Source organism: Chaetura pelagica, unplaced genomic scaffold (assembly GCF_000747805.2).
Source record: "Chaetura pelagica isolate M959 unplaced genomic scaffold, ChaPel_1.0 scaffold319, whole genome shotgun sequence".
In the NCBI taxonomy this organism is placed as follows: domain Eukaryota; kingdom Metazoa; phylum Chordata; class Aves; order Apodiformes; family Apodidae; genus Chaetura; species Chaetura pelagica.
This window is the reverse complement of record NW_009954410.1, coordinates 75,779-96,877: the sequence shown is the minus strand read 5'-3', so window position 1 is coordinate 96,877 and position 21,099 is coordinate 75,779. Positions and strand designations below refer to the sequence as shown.

Genomic DNA, 21,099 nt, shown 5'->3' with positions numbered 1-21,099 from the left:
AGCAGGAAATGCTGATGTAACACCAAACCAGGGCTATCAATTGTAAGCGTCCCTCAGTTGCCCTTGAAATAATGATATGCTACCTGCAAGTCAAGGTGCCACGGGGCCTTGGGTCTTTAATGGACACAGATCCCAGCTCTGACAGGTACCAGTTTGTTGTTGCAAGATTTGAGGCTGAAAGTTGGTAAATAGGATGTAGAGCTGCTGGCCATGAGCTCCTGCTATGCTCCATTAGTGGGGACAAGTCCTTTAGCTACCTGTCTAATGGCAGAAGATAAGAAAAAGTGTTGTCTGCCTTGTCCCCTATTCAGAAGTGCCTGTAAAATGCAGGAATGGCTTGCTGTGCCTCCAGATTGCAAAGGAAGAGCTGAAAGTGTTGCCTTGGCTCAGCAATTTCCCAGTGGAAGGCTAAAGGAGCAGAGGGATGGATTGAAAGGTTTGTTGGCTGAGAACAGGGCAGGTAAGAAGAATGAACTTAAAGGCCGTGTTAGTAAATGAGATGTCAGGAAGAAAGGAGTGATTTTGAGCTCTGAAGCATGGTTAGGGGTAACTATCCTGTAAAGCTGAATGATTGTGGCATACATGGTACCACAAATCCTTCCCTTAGAGTGGCATTTATTGCCTTTTTGGACTGTGTAAGACAGTGGCTGTTTGTCCGAGCAGTGTTCTGGGCAAGTATTTCTTATCCAAAAGACAATTTTTACTTAATTTTTTTACTAAAAATTGAACCACAGCCATGGTAATTTAAAATAAATCCTGAAAACAGCATCAACAAAAATAGTTAAAAAAAGGAAAAGAGAAAGAAATCCCAGGTAGATGCCTGTGTGTTGTTCTTTTGTAAAGTTCTGTCTCTGGGTATATTTTTCTTGTATCTGGCTTCCACTGTAGTGTCCTTTCTGGCTAGCAGAGAATGTTTTTTTGTTTTTTTTTTTCCCTTCTCTTTTATTTCATAATCTGTAGAAGGGCAAAGCTGAAGATTTGTGGGCTCTATCACTGAGTGATGATAGAGCAGTATAGGTACGCATTTAAAAAGAAGCATTTTTCATCATAGCAGGGGCCATGTGTGCCTCTAATAAAAGGCTTGCAGCAGTATATTGCAAACTAGTTAGGAGCAGTGCAGTTCCCAGAAGCCCAGATGAGTATAAAAGAGAAGTAGGTCTGAGAAGCTGTCGGGAACAGAGACATGTGACACAGCAGTGAGATGTAATCGTCTCAAATACAGGCAGTGGGAGAAAATGATCTGCAGAGTTTGAGATGCGGCCTCCTGATTAACTTTCCAAGAAGTGGCAGAGGTGGATCCCATTCTTTACACAAAGGCTTTGGACAGTTGAAATTGTTGGGAAGCTTTGCATGCTCATTTAGGAATAAGCCCCACAGGCTTGATCCCATGTTGAGATTTGCATGATGGGTGTTGTGCCTTCATGGAGCACTCCCTTTTTATTATTTTGTGTTTTTTCATGTTGCAAATTAGGGTGTCAGGTTTCATGTGCTGCCTTATTGAAGCTATGTAAATACCATAATTGGGTGCTTAGTAGAATTAAAGAAGAAATTAATTCTCTGGAGGCTTTCAGGAGGGCTCACTGTGCTATGGCCAACAGCATTTCTGAGCTCCTGTCTACTAAGAGAAGGGCAGTATTGAAATGCCTCCAAGAACATCTCCCTTCAGTTTGAAAGAGCCCTTCTTTACCGATGAGATAATTTTAATTGAACTGCTAAAATCTTGATTATGTTTGATAAGGCACGTTGGTTCCTGAGGAAGTTCTAATGATCTAAAAGGCACCTTCAAACAGTAGTTACAGAAGCTGGATCCAACCTGATTCCAGTTTGGTTTAGCTGCTTGCTTTCTCCATCCTCTAGGAGACAGTTCTGGTTGTTAAGGTAATTGTGGTGTTTTATTTGTAGGGTGGTTCACTTCCCAAAAAGGAATCTGAAAAGAAGAGAGCCATTTCTTTATTCTAGCATTAGTTTGTTTTCTCTTATTCTGAGACTTTGGGGGTTGGCATGCATCTCTGCTTGTGTGTATCTTCAGCAGCATGCACAGCCCCATAGCTATGTACGTATTCTCCCCAAGCATCAGGCAGAAGTCTTATCTTTGTGTGCATGACATACAGCTCGCTCCATGGAAACACTTTCAGATATCCTCACCAGAGGAAGGAAATGGCTCCTGTCTCTGGAGTTTTACATTTGAGCAAGTAATTCCAATTTTTCTGCTTGGGGAATGTTTATTAACGTGAATCTTCCCCCCCACACCCCGATTTCGGGTGTTGTTTTTCACTCACGCTGCTTCTTTTAGGACTTCTGGTTGCGCTTAGTTGGGGTGGCATCATTTCTGGTTTCTGGTGAGGTGAACCATGAGCATACACATTATTGTCATAGCTTTTCTGGCACTTATGACAGCATAACTCCAACAGATGGATGTTTGCAGAAGCAAACACAAAGATGTGGGCATGACCAGTGACTGTGAAAGCAGGGGTTTCAGAATAGCCACAGGGAGCTACGCCCAGGTGTCTTTTTTAAAGTCAACCTGGTGGAAGTTAGGAACTTCCATGCATTTAGAAAGCAAATTTGCCCGGCAACACTCTCCCTTGGTGAACATGGAAGCCATGTTCACAGCACAGTTCCTGAATTCAAAGCCACCTAGGGGACTTTGCAGCTGGTATCCAGATTTCTTCTGGTAACCTGTCTGTAGCCACTGGGAACCAGATGCCTACAAACCTGCCTGACCTTACAGCACACAGGATGCTGTTAGGACAGATCCTGGTCATCTCCCCAGCCACAGGCTGTCAGCATGAAGGCAGATGGAATGGCTGAGGTCCTGTGACCATGCTATACTGCCAGTAAGCCTGTGCTAGGCGTTCCTGTAAGTATATGTGCACCTGATGTTCCTCTGTGGGCACACCAGCATGAGGATCATAGAGCTGACATCAGGGGATTTTTTCTGACAGCTACACCATGCAAGTAGGAGAGGGACTGTTTGGGCTTTAAGACCACCTGTTTTGTGGGCTATTTTGTGAGATGCACCCTGTGTATCTAACTCCCTTAAGCTGCTTTGGTGGCCCTAACATAAGAAGTTGCATGGACATTAAGGGGTATCTTTGTGCAGTATCCTTCTGACCCGTACCAGTGAGTGCTGCAACGCTGGCAGCCTACGCAGGGATGCAGATGCAGCACTACATACACAGACTCTCACAAAAAAAGGAAATAGTGACCTTAACCTTGTCCCTGGGTCTTTTGTGACCTCCTGGCTGCATTCAATACTTATTTTATACCTGAATGACCCAACTTGCCATTGGTGGGAACACATGGGGTAGAGTGTTGTGGCGTCCTTTTTTATTTCGGGAAACTTTCATAAGTGATTAAGTGGTTTTGTATGAGAAATGGAGCTTCTTTATCACATTTTGCACTCACAGAGGAGTGAAAGGAAAGGACATGCGTAGGAGCTGCTCTGTCACAGCCTTTTCCTCCTTCCCCTTGGCTGCTGCTCAGATGTAGTACCTTGGCATGGATAACGTGGCCATGAAAGGCAACGGGAAGTGCCGAGCTCTGCGGGCCAACCCCTCAGTAAGCTCACCACCATCCACACACTGTCCTTTAAAATGTCTTTTGCAGCTGCTTAGAGCAGCCCCAGTGACTAGGCTGGTGAGACAAAATTTTACCAAGAGAGGAAAAAGCGCCGAGAACATTAACGGCAGGGCCAACGGCCATTGTGTGTGTGTGTGGACACACAAAATGGTGAAGTGATTTGAGACAGGACCTGAGCTGGTAAAAGCTGATGTGCAGCTCTCTCAGAATGGTGGCTCCTCATCATGGTAGTGGCTTCCCTCTCTCTTTGTGCCCCCTGCAAAATCACAGTGTGAGTCTTAGCCATAGCTGGCTCTGAAGGAGTTGATGGAAGTTTTAGCCATGACAAAGCTGTCTCTAAGCCCTTCACTGCAATGCAATGTGCAACCTATTTCATTGACTGAGCTAGCATGAAATGCTGCACCACTTCTGCTGTGTTTCAGCTGAAGTTAATGCTTCCCGAGGAATGCACATTAGCTATTCCAGATGTACAGAGCTGGCTGCAGTGTCGTTATGGCCCCTGCAAAATAGAACCACCCACACCATTGCCAATTTCGTCTTGTGACTGTGATTATATCCAAAACAAGGACTGGTGCGAGCTGAGCTCTGTATTTAATTCTTATATTGTAATACTGTGGTTAGAAGCAGCCAAAGAGGTCTCCAGCCAGTGGTAACCGAAGCAAGTGGGACTCCTGGTTTGACGCCAGCGAACGTAGACGTTGGTTAGTTGGCACATTGGGTTTAGAATTATTTTGGGAGCTCGTAAACAATTATTAATGAGGATAAAATGGCAAGACCTGGTCATTTTTGGGTTCTGTGCTGGTTTCCCTCCTTGGACTCATTTTTGGTAACCTGTGGTGAAGAGCATCTACTAAGTAGTTTGTTTTAAAGGTCTGCCACGGTAAAAGGGTCTGGGGAGTTTTATTTTTGGTCAGCCGGTTTGTGCTGGTGGCGGTGGTGGCTTTTTGGTTGGATTTCTTTTTTTCTGCTTTTTTTGAGGGGGCTCCTGACTATTTTTATTTTGCACCTGCACATTTTTGCAAGTGTGGATTCTTGGTCTTGAGCTTTCAAGAGTGACATACTCACACTTGCAGCTGACACCTGCACACACTAGCAATAACAAATCCTGTATGTAAAACACTTCACCTGTAGGAACAGGTACTTAAGCTTCAAGAAACATGTGTTTACCGGTGCTGTAGGAGTGAGAGGAAAGCAGCTCCTGGGATGCCTGCTTTTCCAGCTTTGCTTGCTAGAACTGCCCAAAGGAGTTGGGAGACTTTGCTATGAAAATCAGCTCCTTGATTGGTTAGATTGCGATGCGTCTCCTGCAGTGTTAATTTAATATTTTTTCTCCCCAGTGGTGTTACAGTCTCTGAGGGTCCTTTTAACCTTCCTCTCATGACAGTGTCTTCTCACTCTTTCTTGCAGATCATTTTGAACTCCATGCACAAGTATCAGCCAAGGGTCCACATTATTAAGAAGAAGGATCACACGGCTTCCTTGTTAAATCTGAAATCGGAGGAGTTCAGGACATTTATCTTTCCAGAGACAGTTTTTACAGCTGTTACTGCCTACCAGAATCAACTGGTGAGTACAGTTGCTCATTTCCATGGATTTAGCTATATCCCACACTGCTGAAACTCCCTTTTCCCTCACCTGATGTAACCTACCTTTCAATGCCAGTATCTGTAGTGACTTTGTCCAACCTAGTTCCTATTCAGGAGTAATCTTACATATACAGGTAGTACTTCTAACTTCAAAGGGTCATAAGGCTTATTCATGGGAGTAAAGAGAACGTGAAAAAAAGCTTTCATTTGTCTTCCCTTCTGCCTATCCAAAGTTGTTTGCATATTATCATTTAGACCTTTTCAAGTTATAGCTCATTAAGGACCTATTCTTATTTGCAGTGATCTTTCACACCATGAGCTGTTAGCTGAGAGACACTCTGGTTTGCACATGATGATTTCACGGGCTAAAAAGTTGACTAATTAGGTCGTAAGGCTCAAACATAAGGCAAATCATTCAGAGATATGCTTTTCAGAGGCTGCCCAGATTATATCCAGATGTTTGAATTTCAATTTACATGCCAGTGAATAATATATACAAAATGGAGATCATAACAATGGATTGCTAATGAGTAATTTTAGGAAGTATATAAACAATCACAGAGGCTCTGCTTGACAGTGGATAGGGCTTTAATATTTAAGTCAGTGGAAATATGTTGTTGGCTTCAGTGCAATTCAGACTGTGCTTGAAGGGCTTGGTGACTATGGCACTTAAAAAAAAATACCTCTTTCCTTCTCTAATTCCCCCAGGTTAAGAAAAATATAAGTACTGAACAAACATGTGGGCTGGCAACATCACAGATTAATGTACCTGCTGGATTATTTAAAGAAGTTTGTATTTCTTCATATGAAGCAAAATAAATTAATTTCTAAATGCTACAAGTAAAATGAAACTATAAAAGGGGGGGCAAAGAAGCTCTGAAGATAATCAATCCTTGTGACAGACCCCATACCCCAATTTAAGACTTTAATATCAGAATGTATTGATTTTAAACTCAGGTTTGTATCTGAATGCCTCAGAAAATGCATTCAGCACCTGGCAGTCTCAAGAATATGATGTTTGGACAGGCAGCTAGATTTTTCCACTTAACTTTCTGTAGAAACTAGCAAAATAGTAACAGGCACAAAACCAGCTAAACCTGGAATTTATTTCTGTAGGAAGGATTTGTGTTTACCAATGACACTTACACCAGAGATGTTTCTAAATTAACCTTCCGAGAGCACATACATTGAACCCTGGAAAACTTCTCAATGGAACATCTCTGGAACCCCTAGAGGTTGATGCTGTCATTTTATTTATGACTAATGAAAATGGAGCCTTTTTTCATTTTTGCCATTTCTTTCAGAACTGTTTTAAGGAGGGATTGATTACATTTCTGGAGGTTATTAGATAAAAGCTAAATACATTACACTTTCAACAAACTATCTCATCATTTAAGATTTAAAGGGCATGCATTTATTTAAACAGCCAAACCACTGCCACAGAGTTGAATTGTAGGTCAGATTTCATTTAAAAATGCTTTCTAGCAGATGTTCTCTGATTGTTTGTGAGACAGTCTCTCAGGAAAAATATGGCCATAAATGATTGTGAGTCTCATCTGGCTTTGGTGGATACAAAAAGTTTCTCTCGTGATGTCATACCAAATCTTTAATATTAGGAAAATGGAAGTTTGATTGGTGAAAATATGCTCAAGAGATGAATAGACGTCCTTATTACTCTGCAGTGCAGTTGGCTCGGTGTGTTGGTGACCTAAGTCAATGGAACTAGTTAGAGCTTGTCTTTGTTCAAAGCATTTTCACAATGCTGCCATAAAAATACTCCCTGTCCGTGAGGCACTAACCTGCCACTCTTTGCAACATCACCACGAGTCGACGGCTTCTGGACACCCTGGGAATAGGGTGAGAAGGGGTCCTGTGAGAAGGGTAGTATGCAATGTAGTCCATCACTTGTATCTGCATGATGAGACAGCCTCAAACCCTCAGCCAGTCCTGAGGTCCCCATGCTGCTTGACCAGCCCATAGAAACAACCAGCAACCTGTGGTGCACCTTGCTTAGTGCCTCAAAGCAAGGACCGTCCCCAGAGAACTTGTCCCTGGGTGCACCTGGCAAGTCAGGCAGGGAAGGCAGCAGCCCAGAGATGCAGTGAGTTTCCCAGGGCCACAGAGAAGGTTGGTGGCTGCTGCTCAGCACCTCATTCATATACTGCAGACCAGCAATTAAATAATCAGTTTTTGTCTTTGTAAGCCCATCCCTCCCTCTCTGTGTTTTCCTTCCAGAGGACTTCTTTCTAGGAGTGAAAAGTTAGGTTCAATCATTCTCTCTCCCTTTTTTTTTGTTTGTTTGTTTTTTGTTTGTTTGTTTGTTTGTTTTTAACTTTTGGAATAAAAGCCACCCCATTTTGAAATACCTTTGTTTGATGACAGCATTGGATTGTTTGACTCTTTGGAAAAGATCCCTTTTCTTTCCAAGTCTTGAGGGCCAGATATTAAAAATGAGGTTGTGGCCTCTGTGATAGAGGCTTGTTTTGTTTTGTTTTAAGGAAACCTAGGCTGAAATAGCCACTCAGTATGAAATGCTGGGAGCTGTTGGTTATTGTGTATTTCAGCTAGAGCTGGTCGCATTCACAGGTCCTGTGTTGTCCCAAATCAAACTCCAACTCCCACTTGCATTTTTCTTTTTAATTCTTAGAAGAAGTATCAGTATGGCTAGGAAATCTGAATATTATGACGTCTCAGGTTTTATTCACCAAATCTCATTTGGTTGGACAGCTAGAAAATTTCACAGGGCAATAGTGTGTTTTTTCCTGCTTCCAAAAAAACTGCAGCTGAAGTCAGCACCTGTGCCTGCAAAAGTCTAACTGGAAAGTTAAGTGGGTTCCTGACACTTTGGGACAGAGGGACTTCTGATTAGTGGGTCACTCTGGCAGAATAGAAAGGCTGACAGGGTGCACTGAGCAGGTTTGTAGCTGCATTTGAAGAAAGGAGGAGAGTTTTAGTTGTACAACCTCTGCACTCCCAGAACTGTGAAGGTATTTATGGGGTTATTCCTTTAACCCAGGCTCCGCCACTTTAAATCTGAGTTCTCAACACATTTTCCCTCCTTCCTTTCTTCCCTGTTTTGGCCCCTTTCTGTGCAAAAACAGCTAAACTGCCCCCGTGTGATGGCTGATAGGTCTGGCTGAGAATATTTACGTCCCAGGAAAAAAACATATCTAGTGAACTGAAGCAACATCTTCAGGTCTGCAGCCAGCAGCTCGTAGTTTGGGCTCATACTAGCTGACGTGCAGCTCCATTGAAGTGGCTCACATGGTAGCAGAATGCTGTGCATTGCTCATGGAAAAGACAACCTAATTCATGCTGTTAAAGTATTTGGAAGCAGCAATGTTGTATGTGGGTGGGTTCCTCCTGTTCTGGGTAATGTGAAAGCTGAGTCCACTGCTTGTGCCCTTTGGTCTTTCCATTGCCATCTGTGTAATACAACCTGATTTGCCTCCCCAGCTTTGCAGCATCTCAAGAGTAGTGTGCACTCACACAAAAGGGACACGGATAAAATTAGCAGTGAAGTCAGGAGGATGGATTGGTTAACACTTTGTATGCTGCAATACCTTAACACTATATTCATGTCGTGTTGCTCTTTTCTGTGTTTCCAGATAACCAAGTTGAAAATTGACAGCAACCCTTTTGCTAAAGGATTCCGGGACTCTTCCAGACTCACTGATATCGAGAGGTAATGGGGACTTTCTGTTTACTTTCCATGCAGATAAGATAAAGAGAAGAGAGTTTGTAGGAAAAGCGTCCTTTCAACTCCTGAGAAGCTGTGCGTTTTAATGTTATCTGGTTGCATACAGTAAGCCTCCTCCACCTCTTTTAAAAATACTTATGATCTTCATGAAGAAAGAGCTGTTTTGAGTTTTGACATCTGTTCCAGTTGAGGCTGATATATTCATCTTCCTGAGGGGGCTTCTTGAAGAAGGGAGAGGGTCAGTTTTACAACTCCAGAATGAAAAGTGTTTTTCTTATCATGCCATTTAATCCTAGTGAGGGCTGTGAATTGGGTTACTGGGAAACAAGGGCAGTAGTCCTGTGAAAAAACATCTTTATAGCTCCCCACTGCTCCACACAGTGGAAAAGAGAAAGGGGAGCTTCCCAAAATACACTTCAGCAGTCCCAGACACTGAAGTCAGCAATTATTGCCATTAGGATGAATCCCATAACTCCTACTCTGACGACAAAGATGCCATTTTAGTTTCACCAAAATTGTACAGCAGGGTGCATCAGAGGAAAGCTTTATCTGGAAACTGTTGAGTTCTGTGTGTGTACAGCTCATTATAAGCAACTGCTGCCATAGGGACAGAAGCATTAACACACAGTTGAGTAGGAAATACACTTCAATCTCTTGGTAGCTCTCCAACGTGTCACATTTTTATGATATCGTGTCAAATAGTTTGGCAAATGAAGCAAATTAAGTTGCCTGTGTCCCTTAGGCTGGAAGTGAACATGATGGAGACGAATATAGCCCATCCAAATTTTCCTATGAGCACACAATCCTGAAAGAACTCTCGGAGAGCCCAAAACCCTTCAGGCTCCTATGTGGCAATATCCAGATGAATCTCTGAATGATCTTTTAAGGGTGCATGTAGGGGACAAACTGCTCAATGAAGTCACATGCATGCAGATAGAGAAAGTATTTACAGCATTTCAAAAGTATATCAATCTAAGCAGGTCCATGGATGGGAAATAGTGGCATATTTTATACCTTCCTAGTAACTGGATTAATAGTGATCTGTTGAGTAACTGAGTGAAAGAGCAGTCATATGGGAAAAGCCAGCTTGTAGACTACAGTGTGCACTTGCAAACTTGTTAAGAATTGCCTCCTAAGTGAAAGTTTTCACTGAAAAGGGAAAAAGCAAAGCAGATTTAATTACTATATCATAGCCTGTTGTATCAACACAGTACCAAAGTAAACAGCATTCACAGCTCTTGTCTTGTTTGTATAAACTATGCAATAAATAGTCAAGAAAAGACCTGTAGGAAGAGACTTTGAATCTTCACATTTTGGTTTCCTTGTTTTATAGACAGGCAATATTTAATGGCACAGTTTTGTATGGGCAGAGAGGTTGAAATAGATAAGCTAGGAGAAAAACTTATTTACTTCTGTGCAGAGGAACCAACTATCATGGTGCTGGATACGAAGGGAATTTTTCCAGAGGACATCTTATTATAACAGCACATGGCATGGAGTCAGAAATGCTCAGCCTAAACCGCAGTGCCCTTTTGTTTATTGATAAGTGTAAGAATAGAGCCTGTGAGAGGCAGCCTAGCCCAGGCACAAACCTTGTCATGAAAGATAAAGTAGCCAAATGTGAAATCTCCAATAAACGCAAGAAGCAGAATGTGCAAAGTATTGCAATGGAATTAAAACTCTGGATTTGAGAGTCCAAGTTTAGGTAATGTCTTATTTTTACTTAAATGGGAAATCTTAGCCCTAATAAGTGAGCAACAGTATTTAAAAAAACCCAAAACCTGCTGCACAACACATCAGGAAATGAGGAAGTAGAAGTGTAACACACAAGAAGGTTGGTAAGAGAGGGAGAATTTCCTAAGTTATCTGATACGATCCAGAAACATCAAGGGTTTTATTCAGGTCCAGCACTAAAATATTTAGGCAGATGAGAATGTCATTCTCTAAGCGCCCACTGGTTCTATAGATCTCATCTCAGTGCCAGCAAAATTGCTTAAATAAATCTGGTATAAAACAAAATAAATAGCAAAGCGAGACATGCCAACAGGAAGAGTTTCCTGCTTGATGTCCATCATGTTACAAGATGTAGGTGATAGATTGAATAGTACAGTGTAACTCTCACTCAGTCTAGTTGGAAACTTGATTGTTTCTATAAAATTACTGCCTGAGAAAAATATTTCTTTGCCAGGGAAAAAATGATGTGGCCACACACACACAGCCCTTGAAAGTGAGTATTTATCCAGAAGCAGTGAAATGCCTTCCATGCACTGTTTCCTAGGCAGGTCTGGCGACAGTGGGTGCACAAGTAACCTGCAATACTGCGTGGTGATCCTAATGGTCTCCTGCAAAGCACCCTGTGATGTCAGGGCCAAGAGAGCACTCATTTATCATGAGTTCCAGCTTTTCCGAATGACCTAAGTAGTGTGAAACTGTACAGAGCTTTGGATTTCATTTCTAGGTATTTAAGCATGCTTTTTCCTAAACAGCCTTTGGGGAGGGAAACAAATCAGATCAATTGATCTTTAGAGACCTAAAGAAATTAAATTAGTCTGGAGTCAGTTACTGCACTAAACCATCCAGTAATTGGATTGCTCCTTGTAACTGATTGAAAACAGCCTCTATCTGTAACAATATAGGGAGCTTTTCTTTATAGTAGATCTGAGAGAAAAACACATCTTTTTATGACATGATGACAGAAATTGCACTTTTTTAACCTAATTGAATATGATTTTATAAATATGTGACTTTAACGATTTCAGGCTTCCCATTCTAGATTTACGATCCCTATTTAGGAAATTCAAGCTGCAAATGCCTTTGAGATTTAATCTGTTTGCATTATATGTGTTGGCTTTAAAATAATATATGTAAAGGTGGTGAAATTTGTTAAACGGCAGAGGAGGTAGGCAACAGCAAGGATATTAAAATGCCTGTATTTTCTTTTGTTCCTGTCTAAATACTTTACAAAAGTTTCCTGCTACTCATAGCTGTATATGCAAAGTTTTTAACCACTGAAAAAAAAAAATTTGTCGAGTTTGGGACACAGTGAATTTTAAGTAGGATGTGAGATTCCTTCCAGAATCCACTCCTTCCATACATTACTTGCAGTAATCTATTTATGGCAACAAAGCAGACACATCCGGGGCTACTGTGATTTACATAAGTTGCTGATTCACCTTTTGATCTTTTTACGTGGTATTTATATTTCCTCTATTATCAAAAGGCTTCCACAGTGGTTATGATTGAGAAACTGAACATTTAGCAGCAATTGTCAGAACATGGAGCTTAACGTACTGTGGTGTTGACTGTGCAGCAATGTGGATGAGTGTCATTTTTTTTAATTACAGCCTTTGCAAAAAAGACTAATGCAGGTTTTGTAATGAGCAATTCACTTTGAAGACAGGCTTTAATGGAATATCTTTTTGCTTCCGTTTAAGGACAAAAAAACTTGTCAAAGACATAAGAGGTGCAAAATCAGAACCCAACTAACTAATTTTTCCATCTTGAGCCTGTATCTATCTTCTGAGTTCTTATGAAGAATCAGCCTTTTTTAAAATGGAGAAAGAAATAAAACCATCACAATTAAGTATCATGCAAACAATCCAGTGAAAAAGGCAGTTATTTCAAGACTGTGAGTCAACTGAACTACTGAATGGCAAAATAATGACCAAACAAGAATTGATAGATTGTAATAGTGAACTGAACGTTGCTTGTCTATTTGATCCAGTATGTGATAGGCAAGCTCAGGGTGTGGGCTTACAAATATTAAAGTGGCCTAAGGGAGTATATACCTATCTGCACAACTTCAGTAGAGTTTCTGGGAGGTAGGTACGTACATGGGGGGCAATGTGGAAAAGTATGGCTGCACACCCAAATAATATTTAAGCAGAGAAAAGAATTGGGGAATGAGAGAAGTAAGAGAGCAGCACCCCAGCATTCCAGCTGGATTTGCATGGTAATCAGATTCTGAATTATCCCCTGAGGAACTTCATGTCTGAGATGCGGAAATACATTGTACCTGCTTACAGGCTGTAAGTGAAATGGATGCTAATGCCTGGATATGGGCACTGTCATGTTGGAAGTATCAGCCAAAGCCATGTGCTTAAAGATACGCTGACTGCAGCAGTCCTCTCTTCCAGCCCTTCGCTGCGCATCCCACAGAGCTGCCTTCTTCCCTGTTCCCACTTCTTCCTGCTGGTCTAGAACTTCTCTGACTCTTGAAAGCCTCCTACCAACCACCAGGAATACATCCTCTCTGAGACCTACTTCCAGGTCCATGGTTAAGCAGGGCTTTGTCATGGTTCTCCAAGTCAGCTCACAAGCTGATCTTTTATCCTCAGGTAGTTCTCAGTCTGTGAATGTCAGCAGCCAGCCCTGGGAGATCATCTCTGATATCTGGGTTGGGAGACGTGAAGTCCTGAATTTAGGGAGAAACACTAGGGACTCAGGTGCCTAAATGCCTGGTATCTGGTGCAATTCCTGATGTGCTAATGCCTTCAGCTGACGCTCCAGAGGGTTAAATATTGTATATATTTTCTCTATCATCCCTTCCAGACCATTGCAGATGATCTGCATGTCTTAGAAAGAGCTGTCTGCCTACATTTAGACAACAGAAGCATTCCCTTCAAATGTGGTTCCTTCAACTCTGCTTATTGTTAGCCTGGCAACTGTTGTTGTTCCCCAGCAGAAAGGCTCTCTATGCCAGCTAAAACATTTCCAGTTCCCATGCTTTTAAGCACTCATATCCTGGCTCATTTTCCACTTAGGTATTCTGTTATCTAGCTTCTTAGTTGTGCAAAATGATACAAGAACATTTTATTTTGCTAGTGTTTTCCGCCCACCTATTGCAGGTGTAGTGTGTGCATATGAGGAGGGGATGACATCAGATCAGACCCCCAGTTTCCACCCCAGAGTTTTCCAAGGACTTCCACAGGTCATAGATTCTCAGCACTGAACTGTCCTTACCCCTCACCCTCTGACTGGCAGTGAGAAAAACACGATTGTAGTCACTGGGTAAATAGGGGCTCTGTCGAACTGGCTGTGTTAGAGTTAAGTGTGTCACTAGATTTGGCAAAACGAGGTACAGAGAAAGGTATTTGACATACATTTGCAAGTGTGTGCTTTTTTCCAAGTCAGAGAAGAGAAATGCAATTTTCTTTCTCTTTATTTTTTTTTTTCTTTACCATTCCCTGTATAAAGATAGCTGGTTTTCTCATTTTTATTTGCATTTGAGAGAAGTGCAGGGGGTATATTTAATAACCTCATGCTCCTTCTCCGTAAGAGTCTTTACTTTTCCCATGTCATGGCTTCAGCCAGGCTACATCACCTGGAAGTGCATTTTATACTCTTCCAGAATTGTCATCAGTAGCCAGAGGTTTATTGCAAGGGTGCCAGTAAATACCACTTTTTTTTTTTTTTTTCAGTCATGAAAACCTGGATTTTTCATATTTTCTCATTTCCCTTACTTCTTAAAATCGTATGAATCCCTGGATTATTGCATTTACCCAACACTTCTCCTATGGCTATGACTTTGAGTGAAAGTGTTTGGTGGCTCTGTATTAGCTTTTGGGCCAAACTGAACTTCACCTCCCATGAGCCAATGTACTTTGATGGACTTACCTGGTCAGAGTAAATTCAGGTCTAACCCAAGCAGTGGAATGGAGCTACTCTGTTCTGGTTGAGGGTTTGGTACATATTGTGTCAGAGCTGAATTAAATTCCTAGAGTCAGTCTGTAATATTCATCTACAAGTATAAGAGCATCTATATGTAGCAAATTAATCTGTCTGTATGTTTATGTGTAAAATAACAACTGAAAGCCACAGGAACATGAAGGCTGAGAGATACCTGAATAGTGTTTCTGACAGTGTTTGTTATTCACTCTTCACTGCTGTTATGGAAATATATTTCTTCCTCCTGCTGTGTTGTTTTTTTTCTCTGTTTGCTTTTTTTTTTTTGGTTGGTGTTTTTGTTTTTGTATGGGTTTTTTTGTTTTGTTTTGGGTTGCTTTTTTTTTACAGACTTGTTTTTAGCGCTTGCGTCTTAGACAAATTAGTCATCTTTTCCCTTAAGAAAAAAAAAGTTCTACTACAGTGCGACTTCCGACAAGTTTATTTTTGTGCCTTCTCAGCCCATTTATTCCATCTGTCTTCACCTCACCTCACTTCTGATGTCTTCTGTTATCTGGGCTTTCTTCCAAACATACTAACTGGCAGCTACAAAAAAAAAGGAAACCTTTGAAATGCAGAACTAAAGAAGTCATTCAGACTGCAAACTGATAATTCATACACTTTATATCCTGTTCTGTGTTTTTCTTTGTGTTGAACTGAATGGCCAAGCAAAACATGGTTGTCAGTTTTATTCTTTTACTATTTTCCATCTATTAATTTTTTTTAACCTTCCCTTTCTTGTAAAGAAAAAGACAAAACCCAGGAGCAGGGAGCAGATTCTGAGGATATTCTCACCCTTTTGCTTACCTAGCACTTGGATAATAAGGGCAAAAAGAGAAAACACTAAGAGGTTGATCAACCCTGCTTTGAAATTTGTACCTCGTGTAGCCATTCCTGACTGAGACCGTAACTTTTGCAGATGACAGGAATTCAGAGTGTCTGGCTCTGCCACCTGCTATCCTCACCAGTCTGGCTTTTGCATGCTGTCTTCAAAGGGGTCTGAACCTGGCTTCCAGTGAGTGGCTGCCTCTTACACCAATACCATCCTCTTTGGAGCCATGTTACATACCTGAGATGGGTACTAACCCAGGCCTGGTTCCAGCAAGCTAGTTCCTATTAGCTTTTCTAATGCCTTCTGCTAAAACCGAGTATATTGCCTCAAGTCTCCTCATCCCAAAGGAAAAGGGTAGGCTACCTGTCTCCACTCCCTGGGTGCACTCTCCACTAATGTCAGGAAAATCCGTAGCTTCAGGTGCACATGGGCACGTAGCAGCATCAGTGCTGACAGTGCTTTGTGGCCAGGTGAGCCCTCTTTGCTGTCAGTGGGGTTCATGGCCATGTGTTTCAGAATCAGGGTCATTGTGATCATCAGGCTGTTGTAAGTGCACAGCTTCAGCAGGGTAACAGCAAAAGGAGCAGAAAAAAAGACGTGAAGAAGCATCAAAGAGATGCTGGCTTCCACCTGCAAGAAGCACTGTTCTTTCACCTTGATTTAAGATCCTCCTCAGGGTAACCTGGGACTTTTATTTTCTCCTGAGAGAATTTCTGTAATCTGGGTTCACAGCAAGAGGAAGCAAGCATCCTCATGCAGGGCCTTGCTCCTCAGGTGCTTCCCAAGTCTGCTCTGCTTTCTGCCAGCCCCCAGCACATACCCTTGGCAAGATCCTGGGCTTAGTCTTTAAAGTGTTAGTGAATAATTTATCAGCTACATCAGGATCTGTATGAATCTGTTTTTGGTCCTCTGAGATTACTCTGTACATATGGGGCACTGTTAACTGAACGAGGCCAAAGACTCAGCTTGTAGCTGCAAGACATAAAGCATCTCTAGCTGGAAGATTTAGCTTTCGGATCACTTGATGGCTGAGGCAAGAGAGAAATGTTTGGCTGAGAGGTTATAACCTGCAGAATTGCAAGATGTCCTCTGTGTACCCTAAAACCTTGCTAATTGATTCTTCCAAATCTTCCATTCTTCCAAAGCTTCACATCCTTGGTTTCCTGGTCCAAAACTCACTGTTTCATTTCTTGCATAAAGAAGTGCTTTGTTCATAATAAGCAGAGGTTTATTTATAAGGCTGGGCTCAAGGTGTGCCTCTGTCAGAACGCAGATCATCGGGATCAGCCTAAGCTCCTGTTCTGTATTACCTCTCCTCACATTGATCCTGCCACAGCACCTTCTCTGTGGGTGAGCCAGCTAATATCGACTTATTTTTTCCCTCTCCATTTGGCATATGTTCCTTCTTCTCTTTCTCAAGCAGCTTCAGCCCCTAACTCACTCTTCTCCAGCCTGTCATCTGCTATATTACTCATTTGTACACATAGTGCAGCTTAATCATAGTAATATATCATGCCTGTGTGTGTGTTTCCCCCTCTGTGTGTATTTGCTAGATAACTGTGAGTTGAAGAGCAGTTTGGAAGACTGAAAATTGTTGGTAGACCACAGAAAATAATCTGACAGAAAGAAAACATCTTTCCTTTATCCAGCTGGCAGCTTGTGATCTCTCAAAACAAAGTTTATTGTTAATTTATGTCCACAATAGAGGAAAATGTAGAGTTCTAAGATACATTAAAAAGTTAAAAATACGTATATCCATGTATTAGATAGAGTCTGATCACAAACTGAAAGACAGAAGTACAGAAGTTAAGCATTAACTGAAAGTGACTTTGTTTTTCAGCCAGTTTACTGTGGATCAGCTCTGAAAAAAGCCAAAGGATATCTTTAAAAAAACTCCACCATACTTGTCACTTCATTTTTTGTTGTTGTTGAGCAGAATAACAAAATGGCAAATATTAATTTATTGTTCAGTAATTTATAAAATAATTTCCATAAATCCTTTGAACCACACTAAGATATCTGAAGATGTTGCATACAGATTATAAAGCCAGATGTTTAAATGACTGAGTCTTTCCCTCTTAGTAGTAGTATTATATTTTAGGACATTTAAACATTTATTTTATTGGCCCACTCTACAGAGTACCATATTCTGGACAACCTAAAGAGTTCATACTTTCATAGCAGAATATTCAGGAATATTTTAAGTCCTTTCAGCTCCAGTTGACAAAAGGGCATGAGCAGGAACCTGTGTTCCAGATTGCCAGCTTTGTTCCTCCATTTTAAACTAGATTTCACAGGCACTTAAATCTTGTTAAAGTTTTGCATCCTCCTACACACCTACTTTGGAGGAAGTCTTAAAGCACCTCTGTCTCCAAAGGGTGGAGGAGGTTCAACTCTTCTTTCCAACACTATGTGGGAAATCCCATGTTTCCACTGGTGAATGAGATGTAATCCCTTTCTTTGTGAAGACTTGATCTCTGTGTAGTGTTCTCTGAGCATGAAGTATCTGAGCATGGTACAGAGGCCACCACCCCCTTCCTTTGAAACACAAAGGGTAGGAAAGGTTCTCCCTTAATTTGTAGTTTGGTCACTTCTCCAGAATGGGGGAGATTTGAGTACGAACTTCAGCTCTTGATTTGCTAGGTTGAAGAAACAGTGGGTTAACTTTGTGGGATGACTCTGAGATGTGCTTCATGACTGGAGAAAATAAAACACTTCTTGCTTTTCTGTTTTCTTTTGCATGTTGAGGAGGCTTCCTGATCAGCCTTCTGCATTTTGTGGGTCTGTTTGGAGGTTTACATGCAACATGTGTTGTATGTGGAAAGAACAATGTCCAGCTGAAGGCTGTCAGGGCCAGGTGCTGAAATTGTGGTGTGAATCTAAATGCTTTGCACTCATTATATGAATCACGGCCTCAACTTCTAAATGAAAAATTAGTAGGTGTGCTGTGATTACAGTGTAAACATGGTTAGGCAGGATAAGCATATAGAGTTTTGAATATTAAATACCAGAAGAACAAAAGGAACTGCTTTTGTGAAATTACCCGGATCCAAGTTTCCTCATTAGACCATTCCCTCTGCCATAGAAACCTTTGCTGCTTGTCCCAATGAATGAGATTAATCTTCTAAAACCTGTAGCATGCTACCTGCAGCTTTGCAACACTACAAATAAATAAATAAATAAACCTACCACATAGTTCCTGGTTTCAAACTTTGCAGGTTCAGAGTTCACTAAGAAGTCATCTTTCTTTTTCCTTTAAAAGAAGGCAACCATATAGAATAATAGAGTTCTCTGTCTAGCATACAATCCCATCTGGAAAGAATTTAGTCTGCAATAATTGTGGGCATTTGATTTAGCTTTAAGTCCCTGTAGGTAATTCAAATGTAAATTTATTGGGGTGAGTGTATCCCCAAACCGCCACTGGATCCAATGTTTTAGAGATGAATTTGGCCCACTGCACTAAAACTAGAGCCTGCATTGTTTCTGTTGCATCAGAATATTATTACACGCTGTAATATCTGTCATTATAAGCAAACCTTTACTAGAAATACAGTCGATAGAAACAATACAGACAATTGACTGAATCCCGTTTCTTTTCAGACCTTTATAGATCAGTAATTCTTTGGTTATGAATATGTTTACAGACTGGTATCTCAGACAACACTGGTCTAATTATTCTGTTATTCTGTAGTCAGCTGAAATAGTCTTTTGGTTAAGCAAAATTCTTTGCATTTCACATTCTGCTTCAGGAAGAAGAAGTTTCAAGAGGCATTCAGCACATAATGTAAACAATGCCATCTGTCTTTTTCTTTGTAAAATCTTCTTTGAGATAGCCCCAATATGCCTACTGTTTTCAATCACTTAAAAGGCAGTAATTCAATTATATCATCCTCTATGTAGGAACTGCCATTGCTTTCAGCCCACTTCCAATCCTGACACAAGTAAATCACTTTGATAAGATCCTCTTTTTATTTATTTTTTTTCTGAGGAGACTAGCATAAGTAATGATGCCAGTGATAGACCAAGGACAAAATGACCATAATGGGCTTTCTGTAGGAAAGGAAAACATGTGCCACTGTGATTTATCATGTTACTTGGGAAATGTTTTTCCTTGGAATTTCTGTAACAGCCATGCTTTCTGGGCAAAGGGTATTAGCCAGTATGAATGGCCAAATGGTAAATTCAGATAAAACCTTCACGGACCACCAGATTTAAACAGCTATTACTACTTAGATTTCTTAAAAGGGAACAGAAGGTCAAAGCCATTTTGGAAATGTGCCTCAGTAATATTCATCTTTGGTGTAATGCCACCTACTTACACGGAAACACGCTGGGAATGTGTAAGGTTGGATCTTCCTTACAAGCTGCTGTGGCTTATCATGCAGATATGCCTTTCTTCTATTTAAAAATTGATTGGGTGACTTCTGTGCTTTGTACCACCAGCAAAGCAGGGGCCTGGCAGACACGTCTACCCTCCCAGAATAGACGTGGCACAAGATCAATAGTATCTGTAGACTTCCTGCTGCAAACTGGCCTCAGCTCTGATGCTGAGAGAGGATGGTTAGAGCTGAGCCGTCTCTGGACACATCTATCTCTTGCCCCCAATTTCAGAAAAATGGAAGAGCACCAGATGAGGTGGTCAAGTGTGTCATGAAAGCTTGTTTAAAAAGAGCTGGAGCACAGGTGTCTCTTTGAACTGAGACTGATCATTCAGCACAAATAATCCCAGAGCTTGTGTTTTCAAATGTGTGAGGAGTGCTGGTGTTATATTCATTGTCTGAGACCACATCAAGAAAAAGCAGTGGGTAGTTCACTGTATTTTGCTGAAGAAGTAGTGCCACACAGGTAAGAGGTGATCAGCAATGTTATCACACTGCAGGCCAAGTTCAGCATTTCCAGTGACATGCTATGAAGTAACATTTTTTTAAGTAGTTTTGGAGAGTCTGTGAGAGAAAGCTGTGATTTGACAGGGAAAAGGCACCATGTTAATTGTATTTAATCTAATGAATTAAAAGGCTGTTTGGGATGTTACTGATATGGCAGGTTGTTTCTTTCACAGAGAAAGTGTGGAGAGCCTTATCCAAAAGCATTCCTATGCCCGATCTCCCATTCGAACCTATGGAGGAGAAGATGATCTCGGAGATGACAGCCAGGCAACACAAAGCAGAGGTAGGAATACATGCTCGTGAGGTGAACTGTGATGGCCTAGTTAGGCTTGAGAAAAGGAGGACCACAGTCCGTACTGTGGTACTCCAAAGCATTTCTCTGGTGTGTCTCTCTGCCATTAACTCCTATAACGAAGAAGTAGACTTGTCATCTTCCGGCTCTTCTGGACATCTGATGTGCCCATTGCACTGGTGTGGGTGGCTTGTTCAGGAGGCAGCTCTAGGGATGCCTATACTGCCTTTGCCATTGGAAGAGAACTACCTCTGCTTCCCCTTCAAGATGGCTGAAAAACAGGCAACTTATTTACGGTTGTGCTGAGAACTAGCCAATTCACCTTATACCCTGGCAGGACTTAACAAGCTGGGGCTCAGTGCTGTTTGTAAAGTATCATGTAGATGTGCCATTTGCAGCTCCTCCAGCCTAATGCAAACAGAGGACTTGTTTCTAACCATTTTCTACCAGCCTGTGGTTAACCTACTTTGCCTCTACAGGAAGAAAGGCCTATAGCTCCCTGGAAAATTCATGTTTAGTTGTTATCTCTTAGCCCCTGAAAGGTGCTTTTCCTGCTG

General features: G+C 41.4%; 1 protein-coding gene across 1 annotated transcript in view; it reads left to right on the top strand.

The window, feature by feature from the left end:
• Positions 1–21,099, top strand: part of TBX20 (T-box 20) — a 34,399-nt gene that overhangs the window by 9,404 nt on the left and 3,896 nt on the right. Inside the window, exons 5-7 of the mRNA XM_010004360.1 lie at positions 4,990–5,148; positions 8,777–8,853; positions 20,424–20,533. Coding sequence (XP_010002662.1) covers positions 4,990–5,148; positions 8,777–8,853; positions 20,424–20,533 — 346 coding nt within the window. The remainder of the gene's footprint in view (positions 1–4,989; positions 5,149–8,776; positions 8,854–20,423; positions 20,534–21,099) is intronic.